The sequence below is a fragment of the Drosophila elegans genome, unplaced genomic scaffold, assembly GCF_018152505.1.
Source record: "Drosophila elegans isolate 14027-0461.03 unplaced genomic scaffold, ASM1815250v1 contig_183, whole genome shotgun sequence".
Classification (NCBI taxonomy): domain Eukaryota; kingdom Metazoa; phylum Arthropoda; class Insecta; order Diptera; family Drosophilidae; genus Drosophila; species Drosophila elegans.
In genome coordinates, this window is record NW_024545550.1 from 5,253,886 (window position 1) to 5,279,317 (window position 25,432).

Sequence of the window (25,432 nt, forward strand, 5' to 3'; positions counted from 1 at the left end):
ATGTGCCCCGAGTAGCAGCAGCACTCTGGTAAATACCCAAAAAAAAAAAGAAAATAACTTCACTTTGTTTCGATTGTTTTCGATTTTGCCCGAATTCATCGTCAGGTTCATTGGATTTTGGAGTGCGTCGCAAAGCACTTTCGTATGGTTGGGAATTTGGCACAAGTTTTGCATGCTCAAGTACTGACGGCCAATCTGGGGCTTATAATTCATATACATATGGCGGTAATTTGTACACTAATCGATGGATTCTGATTCGGATTCTGATTTCTCATTACTGATTACTCACCTCTCGCTGCTCGTTGCTTCTTTTGCAGGTCAACAAACAGTATTCGACCAACGAACTGGAGGCTTTTATAAAGATCGCCACCAACTGGCAAAATTCCAATCACAACTTGCTGGAGGGCGTCGACTTGAAGACGGGTAAGTTAGCCAAATCGCTCTCTCTTTCTCTATCTGGTTCAAGTAATTCTAAATTCGATGTATCGAAATGTTCACAGAAATGACACAGTACATGAACAGTCCATCCATGAACATGTACAAGAAGAGGGAACGCACCCAGAACTGGAACCACCAGGAGAAGAAGTATCTGCTCGATCTGTGCCGCAAGGACATGCGCATCATTGAGAACAAAAGATTGGATGCCGGACTTACTGCTGTCAAGAACAAGGCCTGGAAGATCATCCATCAAAAGTTCTCCAATCAATTTGGCACAGATCGCACCTGCAATCGTCTCAAGGAACAGTGGCGACGTATGAAAGGTAGGTCTTGTTTTTATAATACTAACATTTTAAATCTTAAATTCATCATAGAAAATTAATAAATTCATCATTATAATAATAAATAATTAAAATATACCTTTATAAACGATTTTAAGATGTATCCCTTGCTTGTAGAGGCAAGAAGAAATATATAAAGTATATATATTCTTGATCAGGATCAATAGCCAAGTAAGTCTGTCCGTCTGTATGAACGTCTCGATCTCAGAAACTATAAAAGATTCAAGTTATGCCTACGCATTTGCAAGTTATTTCAAAATGTGGCCACGCCCTCTTTAACGCCCAAAAATAGAAAAGGTTAGTTATTGGGCTGTGTTTGTGTTTTTCGGTTATATCTATCGGTCTATTATTTCAGATGATATTATCAAAAATAATATAATGTAAAGCCCAATGAGGGTTACCTTATTATAGTCTTCCTTGATGTAATTTCAATAACCACATTTTTCAGCCTGCACTCGCAATGAGATTCTGGACTACAACAATCGCTTGGCCAGGTTTGGAGCCGAGGTGGCTGATCGCAAGAAGCCATCGCCCTTCACTTTCGAGGTGTGGGACTTCATGCAGGAGGCGAAGAAGGCCTGCAAATCGGAAGCCCTGGATGGCATAGACTACTCCAAGATTCCGCTGGCCTTGGAGGAGGGTTTTGAATATCGCGATGACTACAAATTCAATGTCGATGAGCACGATATGGATGAGTAAGTTTAGCTGGCATCACGGGAGTTTAGAGATCGATTACTAATAAGTGTTCCCTATTTAAGCAGCAGTCGCACGCCGCCACAGGAACTGTGCGATGTGGACATCAAGGAGGAGGAGAACAACGAGACCTTCAACGAGACCTTCAACAATCACCATCTCAACCAGAGCGACATCCATGGCGGTGGCGAGCGTCTGAGTGTGTCGCCCAATCACAGCATTAGTCGCAACGGGATCCACGAAGCCGACAGTCCTGCCACCGCCATTTCTGCAGCAGCTGGTTTGGACACGAGTGCTGCCTATCTGCCCGGCGGTGGAGCCGACATGACCAGCTTTCCCGGCAACTTCAACATGAACAACATATCCGCCACGCTGGAGGCTCTGAATGCCCTGCGATCTGGCCAATTTCCCAGTGCAGCAGCAGCGGCAGCGGCTGCCATGCACCAGCAGGCCCAAGTGGCCATGCATCACCAGCACAATACTAACAACAACAGCAACAACAACAACAACATCAACAACAACAACAACGAGGACGACGAGGATGGCATGAAGCCACTGGCCAAAAGGCAGCGCACCAGCAGTGGCAGTGTTTTGGGAAGCGATGACCAGCCATCCACGTTGGCCGCTACACTGCCTTCAGTGGCGTCCGATTCGCAGGCCTTGGAGCGGTCCAGCAGCAGCAGCAACAATGGAGTAGCGATCGCGGGTACAGCAACCAGCACGAGTGCCAACAGCATGGGCGGCGGCAGCAACAACAACTTCGAGCTGCGCATGTTCATGGAGATGCAGAGCAAGGAGCACATGATGCGCATGAAGATCCTGGAGGTGCAGTTGCAGGCGGCCAAGCACAGTCGCGATCTGGTGGAGATCAACAAGACGCTGGCGCTGCAGAAGCTGCAGGAGCTGGCCAGCAAGCGGCTGCCCAGTTAGGAGGCAGTGCACCAGCAGCAACAGCAGCAACAGCAGCAGCACCAGCCCATCGCCGTTTCATGTTACATTAGTTTATAGAATTAAAAGCCAAATCGAAGGTCACGTTCGCAGGCAGAGGGCGTGGCCGAAAGATTGGCTAGAGTTAGCCTTAAAGTTAGTCATAAGTTGAAAGCAGGATCCACACCGATACACCCATATACACTCACTCACACATACACACAGAGAGACATTCCTGGCATTGTTGATCAGTATTTGAAAGCTAGAAGCGAATCCCCAACGACTCACAGGACCCAAGAACCCAAGCGAGAATCAGGAGGCGCTCGGAAGTATGCCATATTCTTATGATGAATCGCCTACCTCACAAGCACAACACACAGCACGCAGCACACAACACACAACACACTCAGCTAGCAGACACACACAGATACACTCTCTTCTGGCCTAACCAGCACTTGACCAAGTCAAGTCAAGTTTAGTTAGTTTCTAGTTTTAGTTCGTATGGGAACCACTCTCTCCAAGTTGCTCAACTACCACAAATGTATTGTACTTACGTTTCTTGACTTCAGTTTAGGCTCTGCTACCACAACAAACCTAACGATTTACACAAATATGAAATGCACAAATGATTACTTTTCATAGTCCTAAGAGGAGAACTCCATAAATGTAAATGCAACATTATAATCGGCAGTCGTCTCTGATTTTAATTTTTACTTGTACTTGTATTTATTTTTATCTTTGTATAGACTATGTTGATATATATATGACCCCCCTATATATGTTTGTTTGAATGCCATATTAAATGAAAGTTCTTTTTAATATCTTATTTTCCATTTGCGCTGCAAAACAAATTGTTACCATATATGATATATGTACCGTACGTATAAGCAAGTTCCCACTATAAAAAAGGGGACTTGAGAAAGGCCTCGTCGGAGGCTTTTTTGTAAAGCGTGTAAATGAAAAATACAAATTATTTTAAATAAAATACAAAAAGAAAAACAAATTGTTTTGGTTTCTGCCACATTTTATTTAATTTCCTCCATGGGTATATGGTGAACCTTGACTGCGCGATGGATTTAGTCCGATTTCTTAATTAATTCCTTTCTTTGTTGGTTTTTTTCCAAAGATTGTATCTGCTTATCCACTTGGATGATCTTCGTCGTGACTTCGTTTTTCTGGCTAAGAATTTTTTCCCGCAAGGACTTCAGTTGCTCTCTTTGCTGTAAATAAATAGTTAAGTTAAGTGTAATTTTTTTTGGTAAATTTAGACCATACCAGCTTTAGGAAATGAATATTCTCCTCAGGCCTAGCCTTCTCAAACAAATGCTTGGATACATTTCTATGTAAAGGAACAAAATTAAAGATATATATATATAATAATAAAGATTTACTACTTAGATAAAACTTACTTGTTGTTTTGAGCTAGTTGACATATCCTTGGCCGTAATAACTGGATTAGCTTTTCTACCACCCTAAGCATCGCTAACTGGATATTAAATGTATCTAAATAAATTTCCGAATTACTAAACAAAATTTGTATATATTTCAAGACTGAAGGAATGTGTAAGCCAAACTGTCTATTTTGTTTTTCTCGAATAGCCTACTTTTTTGATATGCTTTATTTCCTCTCTTTTTTGATAGCGTTTTCGAATCTCTCCAACATTTCCCTTAGATCGTTTATTTGCTTCGAAAGATCTTCTCTAGTTTTCATAGCTTTGCGGCTAGTTTGTTTTTCAAGTTTTTTGATTTCATCTTGCAATGCCTTAATTTCATTACTAATTTCCTGAATCCTGTTCTGTCTGATCTTCATGAATTGCTCATGGCCCTATAAGAGTAATGTTATTTTTAGTAATTTAAGAACCGTTTCGTTATCTTGAGATACTCACAAGCTTAAGAAAATAGTTAAGTTCATCGCCTCGGCCTTTTTCAGTTAGTTTGTCAGAAAGTTGCCGTCTGTTGGTTTATGGTATTTATAATTAATTAAATAACACTGGGGAACAAAAAAAGCCCAAGATTGTTCGATAATGAGTTGGAACGGAATTGACCTTATTTTAATAATTTAGAATTCAGAAATTTTGTCAGGTTCCGGTTCATAAGGATTATTATTAATAACAAGCCAAAGTTTCCATGAAAATAGGACTCATTGGACGGTGTTCAGTTTTAAAATTACTTGTTTAAAGGTAAAATCCTTTTATATTTATTAACGTTTAGTGTTTTGCTTAAACTTACTGTAATGGCAATTTGTACAAAATTTTCCTGGTCCCCAGAAAGGAGTAGTCTCTTAAAGTTTGGAAAATCTTGGGAGAACTGTTATATACTTTCCTAGATTGCGGACTGACATAAGAAGGTGGTTACTATTAATAGGGTTTAAACTACTTACTTTACACTTTCTTGACATAACACCCGTGATTGCAATATTCTGTTGCACCTGGTCCTGCTTAGAAATCGCACCAAAACGAACATTGTTTGTTAAATTTAGAATACTATTAAAAATATATGGCAGAAACACATATTAAAGGGTATATTATGTTACATTTTGAGTGCTTATCAAAAGCCGGTGATGTTAAAAAGCAAATTAGTATAAAGTTTAATAAAAGCTAAGATACTCAAATCGGAAAATAAGATCTAATAGATAGGTGACTTACATTGTGTATCTTAGCATAAGATCCGCTTTAGATTAATTTTTAGCTTATTCTCCAAAAATTTACAAAGCTATTTCAATTTTGCTTTTGACAGAATAAATCTTTTTAAACAGAAATTATGCTTTTGGAAACAGGGTATAAAGTTTGTTTAAAATCAGAATGACTTACAAAATAAAGAACTTGTTATAAAAAAATAATCATATTTTTAAAAAAAAATAAGGGGCTAAGTCGGTGTAATTATAAGAAAAGTTGGACGTTACATTCAACATAACTTTTACATAATTAAGAATAATGTTAGGTAAGTCGTATTCCTTTGGAGTGCTTTTGTTGACAATCGATCAAAGATTTAAAATATATTTGTTTATTAAAATTCACTTAGAAAGTAAACGTCTAAACTAAAATTATTTTATACATTTTTATGCGTTTTGTATATAAATGTATCTGCCGCTAAATAATCACTGAAGAGCTTATTTAATATTCCGGTGGTTTGGTTAATTTTCTATATTGAAATTTATGTGGTTAGCTTTAAAAGAGCAAAAAAATCCATATGTTTACATTTTCAGCCGGCTTGTTCTTACAGATAAGAAAATCAAAATCCGCGATTAGTTATGCCAATTCAAAAATTTTATTGTTACACCACAATGTTATCGTTTAGGCGTACATAGTCTTGGATCGTGGACCAACTGGAGCGTCGTAGTAGAGTGGTTTTTGCTGTGGAGGTCGGAAGGGGTTGCCAGCAGGAGCTCCGTTTCCTGGTCCAGAGTGTCGAGATGGGACGGCGACGGCGGGAGCGGGCAGACAGCCCAGAAGGCCCAAGATCAGGAGGCAGCACAGTACGAACAGCTTCATGGTTTGCAATCTCAAATGTTTCTGAATGCCAATCTACGGCGAAATTGGTGTTTTTATACTCTTAACTGCGGCCCCTGGGACTGGGAAGTACCCGGGGGGATTTTGCTATTCGCTGAAATCACCGACTTTGGGTGATTTCTTATCGCCTGGCCGGGCATCGAGCTCCGCACTGCCTCCACGCGCCTGCTTCTGCCGCTTCGTCTCCAGATTGGAATTCACCTTCAAATCAAACTCCATGCCCCTTATGCAGCGCGTCAGATCGGTTAGGTTGCCCTCGATGCGTTTTTGCTGGATTGAGAGTTCATGGGATCGCATGTCCAAAACTCCACGTTCCTGGGGATGCCAAGTTTCATTCAGATGCATCATTCAACACCCACTTACCGTTCGCAGTTCCTCCAGTTTCAACTGTTTTTCTATACGACTGTTATCGGGCAAGATAACCAGATAACTTCTATGTAATGTTCAATAAATATCATGGTAACATCAAAGTTAGTACTGGTGATACTTACCTAATGGTGCAACTTCTAAAGTGGCTCAGAATGGAACGGATTTTTGTATTCATGTTCATGTGGATAAATATGAAACCGGTTAATTTTGATTGTTGCTAAACATTTGAAAGTGTTTTCAAAGTTTGATAACATGAAATATAGATGAGGGGGGAGAGACAGCGAAAAACCCTAACAAATTCGAAAGCCCAAAAGTATGCTATGAAATATTGTTTTCCAATAGGTGGCGCATGTGTTGCGTTTCTGTAAAACCATGTAGAATAAATTTAAAACATAAATAAATAAATTATAAATTAGAAAAAAATTTTAAAAAATATATGTTTTTATTTATTCATTCTTAATTTCCGAAGGGCACCTTTAAGTTCTTTGAGAACTACAATAAGTTCTTCCATCGCAGCCTTGGCCTCCGACGACTTGGTTTTCTCAAGGGCTTTAATTTGCATTTGAAGGGACTCGATTTGTGCTGTTAGTTCCATGATCCTTGCCTCTTTTCCCTTGTTGACTTGGAGCAATTTCTTGGGAGATATTGGATGTTTTTTGGGAACACAAAATAAAGCTACTCTAGGATACATACAACATGGTAAGGTTCGATACCGCCACTGTCTCTGCCACCTTTATCAAAAAGATCGCTGAACGGCCGACTTTTGCTGTTGTAAAAAAAGATTTATAAATTTTAAAGGGTTATACAAATTAACAGAAGCTTAAAACCCACATCAAATTATTCTTGAACAAGACATCTCCTGGCTTTATAAAAGCTAAGACCTTATATGCCCCCCGGAACATATTTTTCAACTTGACGATTAATTTCAATTAATTACTTTTATATTTTACTGAAATGTTTTTGTCGGGCAACTAGATTTGTTTTAATGAACATTTAAAGAGAATATTTCTTTATTTTCTTTTACTAAATTTGATCTAAGCAAACCTAACCCCTCATGCTATAAGCTTTAGCGTTTAACTTCCACGTTACTACTTATATTATATATTCTTATAATTTATTTTCATTACTGGTAGTTAGCCATGACTCGGGACTTCTTTACATTTATACGCAGTATCAACGAGTATAGCGTCACAACTCTACTAATGTTGTTTGGATGCATGGGAGATGCCATGAGTCAAAGCAGTGAGAAGCAGGTGATAACTATTTTGTATACAAATTTTGGTAAGTAGCGACCAAATCTAGGGCTCTAAAACCCCGTGTGCGACAATAAACGTAAGCTCGGCATTTGTGGCTACTGTGTGGTTTATTTGATCAAGTGTATGAGCAATTAAATATTAACGATAAGCATTTCGCGGTGACATAAAAGTAATCTTCTTCAGATAAGCATAGCATTTACATTAGATTATTTATATAGTCGGCAGCCGTAGGATTTCATTTAGGTAGGTATTTATTTGTACACTTCGCAACTTAAAACTACACCGCATTCAGCTGACACAGACTTAAACGATAGCATGTCTTATGGGTAATAAATCATTTCTAGGCGAGTTCCGCCTCAGAGGTTCGTTTCGTTGACATTGTGGCCTCGTCCACCTCCAAATCCTCGACCTCCCGTCGGAATGCGTGTTTGTAGATCACTGAAGCCACCAGAGAACCAGCCATGGGTCCCACCCAGTATATCCAGTGATCAGCCCAGGCTCCATTCCAGATGGCAGGAGCAAAGGATCGGGCCGGATTCATACTGGCCCCAGTCAGTTGTCCCTTTAAATGGAGAGTATTATGATTAACCATTATGATTAACTCTTTAAAATAATTGATAGCTTTATTTAGAACTAATTAACATAGTTAGCAAGCACCTTAATCTATATCACTTAGGACTGTCTGACTTTCGATTGTTTATTTGACAGCTAAACGATATAGTTTGATTTTAGCAATTCTTGAAATTATTATAGCTGAGTGTGTGCCAAGTTTATTATCATCAACAAGTTATTCAAGTGCATTCGCCTGATAAATCAAAAAATATATAGTGACCAAATTTAAAGTAAGATTAGTTAATCTCAAATTCTTTGAAAAAGTACTCATAGAAAGGTTGCATAAATTTTTGATGATGAAATTTTGTATTTACATTTTTCAAAAAATTTTGCTTTATTTATTTACTAAAAAATCGTTTGTATGTTGGCATCTTAAACAAAGAATATATATATATATTTATATACTATATATTGATATAAAATTGATTTAATGAGTCGAACCACAAATTTTTATTTTAAAAAGGAGTTATTAAACTAACAACCTAACAAATCTGGATTGATTTTAAATAACATTGTATTTCAAGTTAATTCAAGAGTAAGTTTTACTTACCGCCGTGAGGGAAAGGCAGGTGATGGACAGACCGAAACGCACTGGCACGGAGTCCTGTTTGGTGGCATTTCGTGGATCCCAGACGCCACAGCAAATGGAGATGAGGGCGCAGGTGATCAGGAACTCGATGGTCACGCCCTGCCAACTGGTCAACGTGCTGTCCAGCTCGGTAAGGCACACCCCATTGGGCGTATTCGAGTTGTAGATGGCATTCTCCGGGAGCACAGCCTTGAGCAGGCCGTATCCAATAAAGGCGCCCACCATCTGGGCCACAAAGTACGCCAGGGCCATTGGCAGCGAGATCATGTTGTACACATAGGAGGCCAGGGTGACGGCGGGATTCAAGTGGGCACCGCACACACAGCCGAAGCACTGGATGCAGATCAGCACTACGAATCCAAAGTTGATGGCGCTCTGGAAGTTCGAGTTTGTGAAGACGGAGTTCTCAACACAGCCCATGCAGCCCAGGAACATAAGCATTGCGGTGGCAATCATTTCGGCAAAGACAATGGATATGTTGTTCAGCTGGCGACGTTGCAGGAGCCAGCAGGTTGATTGGCTGCAAGATAGAAAGCACAATCAAGTTAGGAAAAACCATAAGGAAATATTAAGCAAGTACGCCTTTCATAAGCAACTTCTTATTAGTGATATATATTATATATATTATATTCCATAATTTCTGTATAAGTTACACTGTGAAGTTTTGTAATAGAAATCAATTGATTGAAATATAAGATAAAGTAGCAATTAAGATGCGTTTCTCTAACAAAGGAAAAAGTAGAAAAATCAGCTCAAGATTTTAAAAGACCATTAATGTTTAATTGAAATGTTTTACCTAATATAATACTTAATTTTCTTAAAAGCACCAACATTTTGTATCTAAAAATAAAATATACTTTATATTCAAAGGAAGGCCGAATGTCACTAGATTCCAGCTCCCGTTTCCAGTATTATATACTAAACCTAATTTGTAAAACAAAAATAAATAAAATAAATATTTAAAAGGTTTCTGTTTTTCATCCACTTCACTTAAACACAAACTAAAACTAAAAACGATAATTTCTTTAGTTTTGTTCAGCGATTTTTCTTCATTCATAAAGAAATAAAATTAAGTTATAAAAAATTGTAATTTCACTTGGTAGTTTCCTTTTTATTGTTCATTAAATTATTCCTTTCGAGAATCACCTGTTGGTTATAGCCATGATTGCAATGAGTGGGGACGAGCGATTAACCCAAACGGAGACGTGGTTCAACGTGGACTGGAGTGCACTCCAACTGCTCAATGGCTGCGAATCGCATACTATATCGCATACTCTTAATCGCCGACAATCTCATACCACAATTATCAGGGCGTCTAATCGCCTCTGGTCGTTTATCAGCTAGAAGTCCATCCTATATACTTGTGTTTACCCAAGTATTGCCGAACATATTAAATCGCGTGCTCCATTCACTCAAGTCGAGTGCGTGAGGCCCCTTTTATGACGTTGTCTAGTCCGAATTTGAGTCTTGTGATCGACATGTTATGGGTATTGTTGGTGGACCGATAAGGTATCTGACTTACAAAATGTCATCAATATGCTTAAGACCAGGTGTCGTTGTAATGGTTTAATCGCAAGAGGCTTACTTAGCAACCAATTGTTATTGTCAGGGCGCATTATCTGAGAAACCCTTGCAAGTCATTCACTTGCAGTATGCTATCAAATTTGAAGTAATTTAAACGGTTTTCTTATCAGAATCCATCAATAAATATTTTTATGAGCTTAGGAATTTTTGTTTTATAAATTTGTTAGTATGTTCGCGGTTTACAAACAAATGGGAGCCCCCAAAATGGAAATCTTCCGTCACCCCGAGTGTATGCTATGAAATCGCTTTAAAATTTGCCCATTTTGTATTGGTAAATGTAAAGAATATGTTTTAACTGTCTTTAATACTATTTTTTTTAGGACTAACATAGATATTGAAATAGAAAATAGTTATATAGCAAATATATTTTGCTATATATTAACGAAAAAGTATAAGCGTTTATAAGGGTAACATTTTAGAAACAATATTCTTTTTTGAGATCATTTGACCTTTCAATTTTTATATTTTATATGAATTTTTTTAATTCATTTGATAAACTTGACGAGAAATAGCAAAGTGAAATGCAAAATAAGTAGAAATAAAACAGTTTATCAAGTTTATATAGTGACTTGAAGGTATAAAAAAACAAAATAATAAAATAAACATAATAATAAAATATATCAACAGATTTTAATCAAACCTTAATACTATAAATAAATGAACAAATTACTGTCAAATTTAAAAGCTTTAAAAAAATATGAAATATGACATTTTGTCTTAATTGTTCCGAAGGCAGCTATAGGATATAGAAGTTCGATCTCCGCCGTTTTCAAATTTGATGTGCAAGCACATACAAAAATTTTATTCCGGAAGTTACAAATTTCTAGCTTTTAAACTTAGCTCGCAAAAAGCAAGCTATAACTTTGCTTTTTAGTAATGGACACAAATGTTTGTATAACAGTTATGAATAAAGTAGGTAGTTACAAAGTATTTATTTCGTAAAGATTCGATTAGTACAACTAGTTAATGTACAATAACTTATTCTACTACAACTTCTCCGATCATGCGGATCTTGGCATCGGAACTTCTCAGATCGATCTCCTCGTCGCCCTTGAAAGCCATCCTGTAGATCAGCGAGGTCACAGCACCTGCCACCAAAGGACCCACCCAGTAGATCCAGTGGTGTGACCAGGAGTTGTTCCAAACAGCTGGACCCAAGGACCTCGTGGGATTCATGCTGGCTCCCGTGAAAAGGCCCTGAAATGATTACATCCGGTTTGGATTTAGCTTCATGACACATTAGAGTATTAGAGTACTAACCGCTGTAAGGATCAGACAGGAAACGGTCAGGCCAAATCTCACGGGCACCGAGTCCTGCAGCTTGACGTTTCGCGGATCCCACACCGAACAGGCCACCATCACGAGGCAGCAGGTGATGAGGAACTCAATGAAGACACCTTGAAGCACACTGATTTCAGACGCCAGTACAGTCACACACGCGCCCGCCGGACTGTCCACTCCCTTGATGGAACTCCCCGGCAGAATGGCCACCAGAAGACCATAGCCGATGAGAGCACCTGCCGCCTGGGCCACGAAATAGGCGATGGCCTTGATCCAACCGATCGCACCGTACAGCAGGGCGGCCAGAGTAATGGCCGGATTGAGATGGGCTCCGGACACAGAGCCGAAACACTGGATGGCTATGAGGATGGCCAGGCCGAAGGTCAGGCCGCTGCGGAAGTGCGAGTTGGGGAAGGCGGGCGATTCCACACAACCCATGCAGGCGACGAACACAAACAGGGCTGTGGCCACAAGTTCACCGAAGAAACAGGCTATGGCACCCCTATGATGTCCTTGCAGGCGCCACCTGGCGTTCGGATTGGACTCCTGCAATTTTTGCTTCTGTTGCGACATGCTGACTGAACACTACTGCCAAAAAACGAACGGACGGCGACGGCTGCCCGGCGACGGCTGCGACTCCAAATGTACGGCAATCAATCAATATCAATTATAAAACCTTAATGCTAATTATCGAGCGCAGATTTCGGAGCAGCCCATTTAGGATAGATCAATTCATCAAGGCGCATTTCTGGGGGCTTTGCTCAGCCCGTAATTATCGGCCTGATAAGCGCCACTGCCATTTCGCCCGATTTGCGCTCAATCTTATCTCATTAAGATCTTTATCGGACGGCGAACGGGGCGCCAATGCCTTGGACAACACTTGCCACTGAGTCGATACAACAAGGCCAATAAACCTGGTCTATAGTCTCCTAACGCGACTCATTCGTAAACCAGCATTATTTTGAGGAATTTGCAAGAGGAGAAAAACCAGCATTAGCATATCACACATAGTCCATGGTTACAATTCGATTCAATTAGTATATTGTGTGTAGTGTCAAGGGAGTATTACGTTGGTGGGTGTGCCAAGTTCAAAGTCTGCTGATAAGCTCTGTCCTAAGTGTAGTTTGATTGGTCGATTTGTGTATACTTAAAATATTTAAAAATCTTATGACCAAATATCCCAATGACTAGCTGGTTTCACTTGCTATTTTTTACACATTGAATTTCATAGGAAGGATTTAAGATTTATAAATGCTTAATAGATTTTTGTTATTAAAAGTCATGAATATACTTTTTTTACTCTGTTCACAAAAGGTAAAATAACCAGTTTATGTCGCAATTCAGATGTACTTGAAATTCTCTGTTTTTTTTATTTATTTGTAAATTAAGCCCATCGAGCGTTTGTCGAGTTTTTCGCTCCAAATCTGGTTCTTAGTGTAAAAGCTTCTGTCTCTAAAATCCTTTTGTACACATATCTGTTATCTAATAATCCTTAAAGGCTTTAGGTTCGTTTCTGCTGCCCTGCACTAAATATGTTTATCGATCAATTAGAGGATATAGCCATGCTTAACTCTGACAGGAAAACGTAAGCACCACTTAGTTGATATCTAATAACCGAGCATAACACTCATTTCCTATTTAGAATATAAATAGGTAGTAAGTGTGCCTTGATTCCAATTTACTAAAATCGATTTCATTCTCATCGTGTAGTAGTAGTCACTCTTTTTATTGCCCCGCTTTGTTTCTTAAAGAGTTTCCAAATAACTGATTGTATTGTTTAAAATAGCAAGTTCAAATTAATTGAAATTTATTTATAATTATTTTTCCAGATTTATGGTCCCGTCTCTTTAAAGAATTCATGTTTTTAATGAATAAAGAAAACAACATCATAGTTATCAGTTTAGAATAGAATTAAAATCTCGATGTTTTTATTACTGAAGGCAATGAGTGTATTCACCAAGTCAATTAAAATTTCAAAAGTATTAATAAGCAATTTTGAATCGCTTTTGTAACGTTTGAGCACTTTGTGAATGCACTATTAATATTAGCGTACAATGAATGCATTATCATAAAATTCTGCGTCTTAGACTATAAGTAAATTAGTTAAGGCTTTCACTACAGCAATGTCTTTGGCACCTACGACAGCTGGACGTCCTCCAGGTGACGCAGTTTCTCGTTCGAGGTGATCTCCGCCTCCACCACCTCGCGGCGGAAGACGACCTTGTAGGCGTAGGCGGTGATGGCGGAGGCGCTCAGGGGGGCCAGCCAGTAGATCCAGTTGTCCTCGAAGTGCTTGTTCCACAGGGCGGGAGCGAAAGACCTGGCTGGATTCATGCTGGCACCGGTGAAGGGTCCCTAAAATAAACGGCAGAGGTTAAAAATCAGAAAATCCAACTGCTTGTTGAAAAAATAAAATATGTGTCCTTTAAATTTAGTCTTAATCATTATAGTAAAACTTGGCAATCAAAAAGCTAACTGAGCTAAATAAATAAAGCTAAATATCATATCATTATTACAATTTTACTTGGAATTGTTAACTATCAGAATTGGTACTAAAAAATCCAATAAAAGTTTTTTCTTTTGCTTAAAAAGCATTAAAAGATATTTAATAATTGTATGAGTGTTTTAAGTTTGCTTTAAAAATATCGTAATCATATTTAAATAGATTTGATTAGCTAAAAATTTATATAAATACTTTTGTTTATGTACTTATTCTGAAAATGGTCAACATATGTTTCATGAAAATCAACTACACAAAGGTAAATTGTAGATTTTGTAAGTTTTAAAAATACTTTTGTAAAATTTAAACCATATGGTCTCAATTGAAATCTAAGCTAGCGATCTAATCGAGAAGAAAACTGTATAGCAAAAAAACTATTATAATTAAAATATATAAGAACCATGTGGTGTAGTTTAAAACAAAACGCTTTGTAAACCAACTCTATGAGCTTATTATCTGTGTTTAATTTTTACTATAGAATAATATTGGTTAACTTACGGCAGCGCAGGCAAGACAGGCGATGGCCAGGCCGAAACGAATGCCCACCGAGTCGTGGAACTTGGAGTTGCGGGGATCCCAGACGCCGCAGCAGACGATGACCAGGATGGAGGTGATCACGAACTCGATGCCGAAGGCCTGGCCCGTGGTCACGGTGGCGTGGGGCAAGGTCACGCAGAGGCCGGCGCCCACAGTGAGGGTTTGCTGGGGCAGCAGGACCATCAGCAGGCCGTAGCCGATGAAGGCGCCCAGCATCTGGGCGGCAAAGTAGGCGAAGGCCATGCGCAGGGTGACCATGTCGTAGATGTAGGCAGCCACTGTCACGGCGGGATTGAGATGGGCTCCGGACACACAGCCAAAGCACTGGATGGCAACAAGGACGGCGAAGCCGAAGTTCAGCACTGTCTGCAGATGGCTGTTGGGGAAGATGTCCAGGTTGACGCAACCCATGCAACCCAGGAAGACCAGGATGCCGGTGCCGATGAGTTCGCCCAGGAAGGCGGAGATTTTGTCCAGCGTCGATCCCTTCATTTTGAATACCTTACAGCAACTGAAAAGGTCAGAGAAGCGGTTGAAAACTGCCGCACCAAATGAGCTAGCAACCCTCTCTTTTAGCCTTTGTATCTCTCTCTCTTTCTCTCTCCCCCTTTCTCACTCCTTAGCAGGCCAACTAACTTCATCAATCATATCGTATTTTATACCATCCTAAGTCTTTTTAATTCGAATTTAATCTTTGTCGCCAAGCGCTTACAACTAACTATTATGGAACTTTATTTTATCTATTCAAGACCTTTGCAATTGTTCTGCTTCCTGGGTGATGTCTAAAGGATTTTCCACCCCCTGCTGCTGATCCACCCCCTGCTGTTCGCGGTTCGTTGACATGTCATCGATTTTCCGAAGTCCCTGGCCAAATGCAACTTTTTTGATCCGGAACCCGTTGTCCGCGGTGGCAATGTCACAATGAGACTAAGACCATCGACGGTTCGATTAACTTTGGAGTACCCCGTACTAAATATAGGACAACAGTATTGCCTGTTCAGCAGTCAATTGAGATTATCGATAAATGCCATTTATTAAATGGCCAAAAAAAATCAATGCATGGCCATAAAACAATAACCAATCTTTGTCATTGTTATCAGTTGGGGGGGGGCACTTGAAAGATTGGTTTTCCAAACTGTACGTATTAATCCGTTTATTGTGATTATAAATCCCATGTTACTTTTGGGAGAATTTAACTTGTGCATTCTAAGTGTTTTTTATGCCCAAATATTTACCGAATCTCGTGGCTCATTTTGACACTTGTCTGGATATTGTCTTAGATCTCACACTTTATATTTTATCTTTTTGGGGACTTTTCGCGTTGTCGACCGCTTGGGAGCGAGTGAAAATTTACAAAGCGACAGCGGGACTGTCAATGTCAATCTGAGGCGTTGGAGTAGCCATAGACAAATATTTATATCTGTATCTATATTATATTGCGTAAATCAAAAGCCCATTTTTAGCCGCCGTGCTGTGAGAGAGTCCCACACACACAAACACACACACGCATCTTGAGAAGCGAACCACAAACACAAACAAAAACATTGAAATTAGCAAATCCTACTGGCGGAGCATAAAAAAGTCAAGTGTCCAGAATTTATAAGCATCTTCAACGCTCATTCGTCGCTCTCGCTCACTCTCTACATTAATCTCTATGTGCTATAATCTCTGGAGCGATGCTCTCTCTCTCTCTTGCACAGGTTCCATCTCCGGTATTAAAATATTATAAAATGTGAGAAATAATATATTAACACCTGTCATGAAGTTAAGCTAATTGTCTTTGCTTTAATATAAGGAAAATTATCACTTCAGTTCACAAAAAATATGATTAAACACCATATTCTTGGTGTATTTCTTTGACCAAAAAAAAACAGGTAGTTTAAAACTACTTAACGTAAACTGATTACAAAAATTCTTTTGTACGTGTTTCTGTTTTTTTTAGTACTAAGAAACGCATAACGAATAAGTGGCAATTTTCAAGTTTTTAATAATTAATTAATAATGGCATGACAAATGTAGATGTATTTTAACTAATCTTCGTTTTTTATTGACCTTTTCCTTATTTTCCTTTTTTTATTATTCTTTTATAATTCTTCATATTATGTTTTAAAGTTAAGTTAAGTTAAGTTTAACACAACTTGATATTGAAAAAGCCTATAATTATTTTCTGTGTAGATAAAGGGGAGAATGGGCGGTGGGCGGATGACTGTTTTGCTGTGCAAATGCGTGACGCTATGGGACAATTGAAACTGGCCACTACGGATTGATAACAGAGTGGCCGACTATCAATTACCACGGTCGATCTCGATGCCTATCAATTGCAATTGCAATTGCTGCAATTGAGGCTGCATTGCGTGAATCGGAGTACGCAATGTGGCAAACAAATCACGGCAAATCTCAGCACGCCTGTCGATCAAATTGCACGCAATTTGCGTTATTAAATGTCTCAATCACAATTGGAGCGGCAGCTGGCAATAAAGTATTAAAAATAAATAAATAAATATTTTGAAAGCGCCAAGTGTGCGTTGCATAAGCGCGAACACGATAACCCAGGTGATCTCTCCTATCGAGCAAATGGATGAACTTTTCCAGAACATTTTGACCTACAAAGCACCTATTGCTTTCTAACTAAAGTTTATTTACCATTTCCAATGGAAGCCGTGGAGAAAATGGCAAAAAGGCAAAACGTTTTGGCTTTTGGCCAAAAGCAATGTTTGGCCAACCCATTGACAGTTGGTCGAAAGAGAGCGACACGTTTTGGCAGAAGGCGAAGAGACCAAAGTCAAACAATAAACACGCGACGGATCAAAATGTTAAAAATAAATAATAGTGCACAGCGCATGCTAATAATTTAATTACCACCTGCGCTTTTATTATATTTTCCATGCCCAGAAGGATCACGTATCATTCATGGGACCGCTGCATGGGCCACGATTTCCCATACCCCGAGGGGCCTAATTGTTTGGGATGATTGATCTTTATTAATACTAATAATAATCTATTTTCATTGTTTATCTAACTGACGGAACGTGACTGGGAGGTTCTATTGCCACATTTTGGGTGAGTGTGCTAAATCTTAACAGCGGAAGTGGGCTCTGTTAATTAGCAGAGGTGTGCGATAAGAGCGGACACTGACACTCCTCGAAGCTTTTTGTATAAGCTTTGGCCAGAGGATTTTAAGCTTTGTTAGAGCTTTGATCAGTTGGCTTGCGAAAAAGCTTCTGGCACAGCTTTCTTATCACTCATTAGTTAATCAAAATTAATTATGACTAAGAACTTGGCTATAAACTTTTAGCCAGAAGCTCATCGTAAAAAACTTGTTAGCCTGTAGAACCGTTAATCAATCGCTGCTGATAAGCCATAGTCGATATTTCCTCATAGTTCTGGGCTGCTTAAGAAGTGATTTTTAGCTGTTGGCTCTAAAAAATAACGCCATTAACCATAAACCATAAGCCATAAAGCACAACCACTGTCAGCCAACCGATAACGAGCTGAGTGATGATGCATTGGGATTGTCAGTGCCTGGCGGCATAATATCACAGGCTTAATTTGGCCATAATTGGGCCAACTCAAATCGGATTTACTCGTCAGACTTTTGACATCGCCCCGCATTTATGGCTTTTTCAAAGTCCGATAATGATCGGGTGTCGGCTTATTGCAGAGAAGCCACATTATATAGGTATAGTATGTTTTTTATGGCATTCCAATTGCCAGCTGGATCGTAATTGAAGCTTATTACTCGGATAGTGGCACGGGCGGAAGCTTTAGTTTTCATTGATCTTGATTCACAGCAGCCTCCTTTTCAGAGCGTTCTTATCTTTGCGGCTTATCAGGGCAATGGAAACTGTTGACTGTTTCGTTGCGCAACAGGTTGTTGGCATCTACTACCGCCAAGTACAATGTGCATGGGCCTTTTCGCCAGCTAATTTATGGCTGCAAATATGAGGGTAATTAAGTGTTGCCCAAAAAAATAAAAATATAAAGATCTTACAATTAAGTTAAGCGAGTCAGGTGTCCAGACATGTGAAGGTTCCCCTGATTCTGGGGCTAAAATTAGGGGGCTTTGGCTTATCAGTTGGCCACGAGGTTGGCCCACTTGAAACTTGATTGTTCATATTATTTGTGAAAAGCTTTGCAATTACTAGACCCTCACAAAATAGACAACTAATTAATTACTAACAAATAATATGTATTAGGAGGACTGATAGCACTCAGCATTGACCTAGGCTAAGAATTCAATTTTGGCTCTAAAGAAGGCTTGGCAGTCGTAAATTTATGGTTCCATGTGGCATCTAATCAAGAAGTTCGTTTGACTGTTCGACTATTTATACCCGATTCTATATCTGATAATCCAAAAGTGTGCACGAGGCGATAAGGAGTGAATGGCACTTATACTTAGCTGGAATTAAGCTAGAGCTTATGCATTATGCAACAGCAAGAGCAACAGCCAGCAATGTCTTGAATTGGAACTAAACTTTGCTCAATGACGGCTGAGACCCAATTGATAACCCCACGGCAGAGCACCTTATCAAGTGCGAAAGCAACCAAGTTAATCACATTTCCGAGTGGTTACGGTTTGCCTAGCACAAATATGATGTCGTGGGATTGAATGACATCAACCAACTGTGAAAGATCACAGCATTATAGTTATAGCATAAAACTGGATTAGCTAAACACAATTAGCATATAGGAAATACCATATTGGACACTTGACTAGCCCAATTTGAGCCTGGAGAATGTTCCGTGTTGAACCGGTTTCTCGATCATATGATGACGTTACAATTGGGCCAAATCAAAATCCGTTTAATGGAGCCACTAGCTTATTGATGGGGCACGCGAATCGCCGGTTGATTGATTTATCAACTTTGATTAGCACAAATTATCGGACAACTCGTGAGTTCCAACGAAAAGATCATAACCAAAGACATGTGTTAAATTATATTAAATCTGGATTTTGCTAGACATACATTGTTATAGACTCGAAAAGGGTATTTTACTTTTTAATAGGGGTTTGTAAATATTATTATTTAATATTTATTTGTGTTTTAAAATAACAAGCTTTTGTTGCTAGATTTTTTGAGTTTGTCTAGACAAATTTTGATCGATCTTGGGTAATGTTTTTTTTACAAATTTTAAGTTATTGTTTACTTTAAACTTTTACTTCTGCTTAAAGTTAAGTTTTAAATTCTTTAGCTCCCGATTTATAAAGAAGTTCTATCGCTGAGATAAAGCTAACAAATTTATCAGCAGCTGTGACCCTCGAGGCAGCCAAAAAAATAATTTGTTTGGTTTTTTTTTTCTTCTTTTTTGTTATTTATTTTTTTTTTGGTGGGAGTGCGATTTCAAGTTGTCGAAGTGCGGCGATAAAACTTGAGAAGAGAACTGCTTTTACACACTTTAAACGTACACCAAGTTTGTGTGTGCAAGATATACTCGAATATTTTTGAGTGGCCACATAACACAAGGCACTTAAAGTATCATAAAATGATCAATTTAGCGTGGGCACTATGCAAAATCGCCTGATCCAAGGCCCAGAAAGGCCGTTTGTTTACTTATCAGGCCGTTTTTTTTATATATTTTATAAAATCGTGTGACCCCGCCAATCGTGTTGCTATACTTATTTTTCAATGATAATTTTGATAAGGCTGCCGCACACCAGCCGTCCTCTAATTAGTATACGACAACAACAACAACAACAACAATGGCTCGGCGCAAACATATATAAATGGTACATATAGCAGAAAGCTAAAGTGGAACATTGAGCAAATGTATGCGCATTGCGCACATAGAGTGGAAACGTTTTCCAAAAAACCAAAAAAACCAAACAGCATGGCACAGTTCTTTAAAAATAAACATTCTCCGGTAAAGTCGGTCGGTCGCTTAACCCAAGGCAAAACATCGGCCCGAGTGTTAAATGAATGTCAAATTGGGAAAGAAAGAAGCACTAAGGAATATGATGGCAAATATGTATTGTAGCTGAATTACAATTTGGCCTTATCTAATTACCGGGTCTGGAAGTTACGCAACCGTGGGATAACTGACAATTACCCACGAGCCACGAGCTGCATGCCTGCCTATCATCAGGTGCAAATGCTAAATAATGCACATAATTATAAGTCAATAATGCGGTAGTCGGTAAACAACAATATTAATAAATGTGCAAGCAATGTGCCTAGGTGCTTGCAATTGTTCTTCGCTTGTTTGGTCGCCATTCAAGGCGCCCAGTGGCGCCGTGGGAGTGGGAAGTTTAGCTTTTTATGGTTATACGGGGCGAATCAAGCGATAAGTTCCCGCTGCCAAAGTGGAAAGTTGGCAAAGATAGCCAAGATAGCCCAGACAAAATTAAATATTTGAATAATATTAACATTTATAAGCCATTACACGCGTGCCAACAGAACGAACAGAAGACAACAACAAAACACGCACTCACACTCTTCGAGATATAGAAATACTCCGTCAACAATTCACTTAAAATGTATCACTGGCTTTTCAAAGCCCAGGAATCAGTTCGTAAAATGCTTCAAAATGCGAGCCCGCCAATATCGAAACGCGTTATGCAAAATGCCTTTTGGCTCCAGTCAACGCACTGCAAGCCTTTTTATATCAAAATCGCCTCTCTCCTCACATTTGTTTTTTAATGAAAATTTAATACAAGTTTGCTAATTAATTAACGCACACTCAAAAGACCACGAAGAGCCAAACTAACCTGCGTTTCGGTCGATCGTTTGTTTGCTATTGAGTGTAGGAAATGCCGGCAGCTAAATACGCGCGATCGACTGCGGGTGGGCTGCGCAGTCGGCGTCGCAGTTGGACACCATGGCGTATTATTGTTGCTGCTATCAAGCAGCGCAGTCGCTGCCAACGAAAAGCCAAAGCAAGCAGTGAAGCGAAGCAGCAGCGCAGTCGACTTCGGATGTTCAGCTCTTATCGCTCCAGCAAAAAAGAAACGCCAGCTGCGCAGTCGACGTTTTGTTTTTAGCCAGTGATGCGAGCTTTTGATAGTGCTATCAAGCAACTTGTATCACGTAAATATTTGCTTTGACTTAAAAAGCAGATACGGTAAGCAGTGCTAAGCAGTGCCCTGTAGACAGTGACTTAAGCAGTTTACGGACTGGTTTTCTTGTTTGTTTATTTAATGCAAAGAATTTCTGAATGTGAGACATTAACTCTTATGAACTCAATTTTAGGTTATTCACCAAAATTTATTTGTTCTGACACTTACAAAAATATTTACATGATAAGGGGAAATTCGCAGAACTTTAGTTAAAATGTTTTTTAAATTTATCATAATAAGAAATTAAGTTAAATCATCTCAAAATTTGTCCGCGTATTTTACCATTAATCATAGCATCATTTAATTAGAAATTGAGTCATAATTTACTGTAATATAGTATCAAAACTCATGAATTATTTATTAGGCATAATAAAACAATCATAAAGAGAAACTTTTATCTAAGAAAGCCAAAAACATTTGGAAACATATATTTTTGATAGCTAAAATATTTTTTAATGCTATAGTATTCTTTATATGATTAATACATTTTAAATTCGATACTGGTGTCTTAAAATATAAGTTCGTAGTGCAACTTTGACTTGGTCTATCGAATTCTTGAATATTTGGGAGCTAACCAAATTTTATTTTGTATAAGTGTATTAACAAATAAAATAGTCACGCAGAATTAAGTAAACAATTACAAACCCCATATTTCTCATACTAGAACACATTAAGTATTCTAAAACGAACGAACAATTAAAATACAAGGAAATGTGACAGTCATTATTATTTGCTTAATAATTTTTTAATTTAATTGTTTAATTATCATGCGACTACAGAATACTTAAATCGGCAGTTGCCAAAATCCACACCGTGCAAGTGATAATCAGTTGATTACACCCGTGTTTAAAAATGCTTAAATATTAACCTCAAGTGGCGATCCCTTTTAAATAAATCAAATAAAGATAGATCATAATTAAGAGCCTGCCACCAAGTTAAATCAACTGATGACTAAACCGGCGTCAATTTGACTTTAATGGCTTGAAGTGGCGCGCCCTTTTTGATAAGAAAAATCACGAGGGGTGGAAAGTGAGAGATTAACAGCCCCCCTGTTTGTTTAACTTTGATTTATAGTGTTTACACTTACCTTCAAGGTTGTGGTGATCGGAAAACTTACCCAAAATATTCCCAGCACAATTATATGGAACTCACTTGAGATAGCACTTATCACTCACGGCTAGCACGTCACTTAGCACGAATTTTGAAGACTTTGTCGCGATTCGGATTTCCATGACGGATTTCCTTGTGGCCTTGACACTCATGTCGCTCGACACCAAATGCTTAGACACATGACGCGCACCTTAAGCGATATGCAACCAATGATTTGCATAGACCATTCCACGGCGGAACATTTGAAGTTCGATTATAAATTATACGCGATGGCAACGATGCCAGCGATCGAGGTAGAAGCAATTTAACTTGCTAGATTAATAAATAAATTCAATGAAACCGCAGCGAATCAAAGAAGTGAATAGAAAGAAGCGAGGCAATGGATGTTTAGATACTTATCGTAAAACTCCCGCGCTTGTGACACGGACTTCGATCCACTTTGTTATTAAGTTTATATATATTATATGGTATTGGGGTGTTTACGGATGGGTGATTACTGGTCTAAGCCAGACTCCCTTGATTTATGGACACATCATTTCTGTCTAGCGAAGCTAGTTAACCGACTCGAGAGTCTACCAAAAAAACTGGTTAGACAGCCTGTGAAAATGCAAAATAAATAAACAAAACAGCGGCATTTGTGTTTTCTTGTATTTGCAATTCAGTTCTTGATTCACTCGCTCTTTGTGCCCGGAGCCAAAAATACATTTTCGCCTTTCTGTTTTTTTCTCGTTTTTGTTTTTTTTTTTTCGTCGGCAAAGCTAAAAACACTTGCGCACGTGACGTATACGCAACGTGGCACCGAAATGTGTGTCAAATTTGAATGTACGAATTAAATGTTGTAATAAAAAAGCAAATTATTTCGCACCTTCTTTGCTTTTGTTCGCCAATTTCGATGCCCATCTTCATTTGCTGACCGATAGTCACAGACTGCGACTGCTGTTGCTGCACTGGCATTTCCTCGCACTTTTACTCCTATTGTGTGGATCGTTTTTATCAATTTTTCTCGTTTTTGTGCGGCACTTGACGGAGCCCGGCAGCTAATTGAATTTCCCGTTTGCAATGGTAATTTCCCTGAATCGGATTCCGTGCACAACTTCACTGCGTGTCGCGAATTCGGACTCTTGACTCGCGGACGTTGTATCTGTATCTGCGGAACGGGTATTTGTATCTGTATCTGCAGGCGGTGCGCCGCATGTGAGTTTAGCTTTCGAGCGCCGATCCACTGACTGACTGCCTGACTGAATGGCTGACTGGCTGAGAGTAAACGCTGTCGCCGTTTAACAAAAAACCGCCAAGCGCCCATCAAAAACAAAATCAAATATCGCAAAAAAGGCATGCCATAAAAGCGAAGCAGCAACAACCACAAGTGCCATTAGACACGATACCTTATTACCCAATGGGTATACCTATGCGATCCGCGTCCATCTAGATAGTGCATTAGTTCTGATCAACAAGTACAACGGCCTTACTTCAATTGTCGAACTTCCTATTTTCAAGCTAACCAAGTGGAATTTTCCCTACCTCAAATCCAGCTGATAAAACAACCAACTGCTGAGTGATTCAACCTTAAGTACTTCAACAATATATAAATTTAAGCCTAAAGTGCTACAGTTAAGTGTTGCTTAACCATTCCACGTATATTTTTTAAATGTTATAGAAGTCTTAACACTCTAAAAATAGTACCATAAATATTTTCGAAATGTTATAGGCAGCAACTAAAAGATTTGTTATTAATTTTTCTAATGGTACTGATACCTTAGTAAAAACTTAATTTTTTTTTTGTTTTGAACTTCGTAACATAAAGTTATTTAAGTTATAAATGTCCAACTGTATAACCAAAAGTTACGTTGCCAAGGAAGCAAGTTATAAAAAAACCTTTGTCATATTACTTGATCAATCTATCAAAAAAATATGTATGCGTGGTATCCGGTTGGTCGAGTACTTGAATTTTCCACTAGCTTCTGCGCGTTTTTTGACTTTTGTTTTGATTCTACAGGTCTAGGGTTAACTATTGCGATAGAGGGTCACTCTTCGAACGATGAATGGATGTGATCTCATTCGGAATTTTTGGTAACTAACCCAATTGGTCACGTAATTGCTTTCAATACCTAAAGTAATTATATGCCATTGTTTCGCGCAGTGAATGTTAGCTTGGATTATAACTATTGCTGTTTATACGAAACCCTGTACGGCACCAATGCCAATTCCGCATTGACGCAAAGATCGCTTTTACATATATGTGATTAGGTTTATTCGCGTGCGATATGTTGTGTTTGTTTTAGGGCTCTGCAATGGGGTTCTTTTTTTATCCACAATATTGGAGGCCCGTTGTGATATCACTTGTCGGCAAACAATTTATTGGGGGAGTATTGTTCGGGCTGTAAAAGCAATTGATAAAAGAATGTGTTCTGAATAGACTGCCAGACAGTAGAAATGAGCTTATTGAGTTTATGAATTAATGAACTTCATTTATATAGTAGGGCTCCCGTAATATTTACAAAAAGGGTGTTTCTTTGCCGGCAGATATAGTGGATGTCCATTTGGTACTGCATACTTTTAGGCAAATTTATACGCAAAGTGTATACTTTTAGGCCTTTTTACAAGTTCTTTCAAAAATATTTCACAAGTATTT

At 38.8% G+C, this 25,432-nt stretch overlaps 9 protein-coding genes across 16 annotated transcripts in view; 1 reads left to right on the forward strand and 8 right to left on the reverse strand.

Annotated features, from left to right (window-relative positions):
- The window catches only part of LOC108143476 (probable serine/threonine-protein kinase DDB_G0282963), a 41,308-nt gene extending 37,906 nt beyond the window's left edge, over positions 1-3,402 (forward strand). For 2 of the 3 annotated variants that reach the window (XM_017267919.2, XM_017267921.2), the window contains exons 2-5: positions 318-423; positions 501-761; positions 1,228-1,474; positions 1,538-3,402. In XM_017267919.2, coding sequence (XP_017123408.1) covers positions 318-423; positions 501-761; positions 1,228-1,474; positions 1,538-2,402 — 1,479 coding nt within the window. In that variant the 3' untranslated portion in view covers positions 2,403-3,402. Of the gene's footprint in view, positions 1-204; positions 226-317; positions 424-500; positions 762-1,227; positions 1,475-1,537 lie in introns of those variants that run through there. The other variant, XM_041707320.1, reaches the window with a different exon arrangement.
- Positions 3,403-3,405: 3 nt separating this feature from the next.
- LOC108143478 lies at positions 3,406-3,919 on the reverse strand. The gene is made up of 3 exons (XM_017267925.2): positions 3,809-3,919; positions 3,675-3,738; positions 3,406-3,619 (listed from the first exon to the last, which is right to left on the reverse strand). The coding sequence occupies exons 1-3, from the start codon at positions 3,877-3,879 to the stop codon at positions 3,476-3,478; spliced, it is 279 nt and encodes a 92-aa protein (XP_017123414.1). The 5' UTR covers positions 3,880-3,919; the 3' UTR covers positions 3,406-3,475.
- On the reverse strand, positions 3,810-4,956 carry LOC108143477. The gene is made up of 5 exons (XM_017267922.2): positions 4,780-4,956; positions 4,629-4,721; positions 4,286-4,352; positions 4,004-4,224; positions 3,810-3,902 (listed from the first exon to the last, which is right to left on the reverse strand). The coding sequence occupies exons 1-4, from the start codon at positions 4,860-4,862 to the stop codon at positions 4,018-4,020; spliced, it is 450 nt and encodes a 149-aa protein (XP_017123411.1). The 5' UTR covers positions 4,863-4,956; the 3' UTR covers positions 3,810-3,902; positions 4,004-4,017.
- Positions 4,957-5,643: 687 nt separating this feature from the next.
- On the reverse strand, positions 5,644-5,890 carry LOC108143319 (immune-induced peptide 18). The gene has a single exon (XM_017267639.2). It carries the CDS (start codon positions 5,888-5,890, stop codon positions 5,693-5,695), a length of 198 nt encoding a protein of 65 aa, XP_017123128.1. The 3' UTR covers positions 5,644-5,692.
- A 105-nt stretch (positions 5,891-5,995) lies between these two features.
- Positions 5,996-6,534, reverse strand: LOC108143317. Of its 2 annotated transcripts, none has more exons than XM_017267635.2 (3): positions 6,400-6,534; positions 6,272-6,341; positions 5,996-6,223 (listed from the first exon to the last, which is right to left on the reverse strand). In XM_017267635.2, exons 1-3 carry the CDS (start codon positions 6,456-6,458, stop codon positions 5,996-5,998), a joined length of 357 nt encoding a protein of 118 aa, XP_017123124.1. In that variant the 5' UTR covers positions 6,459-6,534. The 2 variants fall into 2 exon arrangements, with proteins under 2 accessions (XP_017123124.1, XP_017123125.1); XM_017267636.2 differs by having other exon boundaries at positions 6,272-6,338; positions 6,400-6,530.
- A 41-nt stretch (positions 6,535-6,575) lies between these two features.
- On the reverse strand, positions 6,576-7,255 carry LOC108143318. Of its 2 annotated transcripts, XM_017267637.2 has the most exons (4): positions 7,109-7,255; positions 6,971-7,043; positions 6,752-6,911; positions 6,576-6,639 (listed from the first exon to the last, which is right to left on the reverse strand). In XM_017267637.2, exons 1-4 carry the CDS (start codon positions 7,177-7,179, stop codon positions 6,596-6,598), a joined length of 348 nt encoding a protein of 115 aa, XP_017123126.1. In that variant the 5' UTR covers positions 7,180-7,255; the 3' UTR covers positions 6,576-6,595. The 2 variants fall into 2 exon arrangements, with proteins under 2 accessions (XP_017123126.1, XP_017123127.1); XM_017267638.2 differs by lacking the exon at positions 6,576-6,639 and having other exon boundaries at positions 6,704-6,911; positions 7,109-7,254.
- A 366-nt stretch (positions 7,256-7,621) lies between these two features.
- Positions 7,622-24,055, reverse strand: LOC108143498 (aquaporin). 2 transcript variants are annotated; one of them, XM_017267955.2, is made up of 3 exons: positions 23,666-24,055; positions 8,696-9,254; positions 7,622-8,095 (listed from the first exon to the last, which is right to left on the reverse strand). In XM_017267955.2, the coding sequence occupies exons 1-3, from the start codon at positions 23,752-23,754 to the stop codon at positions 7,874-7,876; spliced, it is 870 nt and encodes a 289-aa protein (XP_017123444.1). In that variant the 5' UTR covers positions 23,755-24,055; the 3' UTR covers positions 7,622-7,873. The 2 variants fall into 2 exon arrangements, with proteins under 2 accessions (XP_017123444.1, XP_017123445.1); XM_017267956.2 differs by lacking the exon at positions 23,666-24,055 and adding an exon at positions 9,881-9,977.
- LOC108143500 (aquaporin) lies at positions 11,227-12,211 on the reverse strand. Its single transcript, XM_017267957.2, has 2 exons — positions 11,579-12,211; positions 11,227-11,515 (listed from the first exon to the last, which is right to left on the reverse strand). The coding sequence occupies exons 1-2, from the start codon at positions 12,170-12,172 to the stop codon at positions 11,297-11,299; spliced, it is 813 nt and encodes a 270-aa protein (XP_017123446.1). The 5' UTR covers positions 12,173-12,211; the 3' UTR covers positions 11,227-11,296.
- LOC108143501 (aquaporin) lies at positions 13,492-21,376 on the reverse strand. 3 transcript variants are annotated; one of them, XM_017267959.2, is made up of 3 exons: positions 21,343-21,376; positions 14,598-15,147; positions 13,492-13,954 (listed from the first exon to the last, which is right to left on the reverse strand). In XM_017267959.2, exons 2-3 carry the CDS (start codon positions 15,126-15,128, stop codon positions 13,736-13,738), a joined length of 750 nt encoding a protein of 249 aa, XP_017123448.1. In that variant the 5' UTR covers positions 15,129-15,147; positions 21,343-21,376; the 3' UTR covers positions 13,492-13,735. The 3 variants fall into 3 exon arrangements, with proteins under 3 accessions (XP_017123448.1, XP_017123450.1, XP_017123447.1); XM_017267961.2 differs by lacking the exon at positions 21,343-21,376 and adding an exon at positions 21,067-21,191; XM_017267958.2 differs by lacking the exon at positions 21,343-21,376 and adding an exon at positions 15,872-16,018.
- Positions 24,056-25,432: the final 1,377 nt, after the last annotated feature.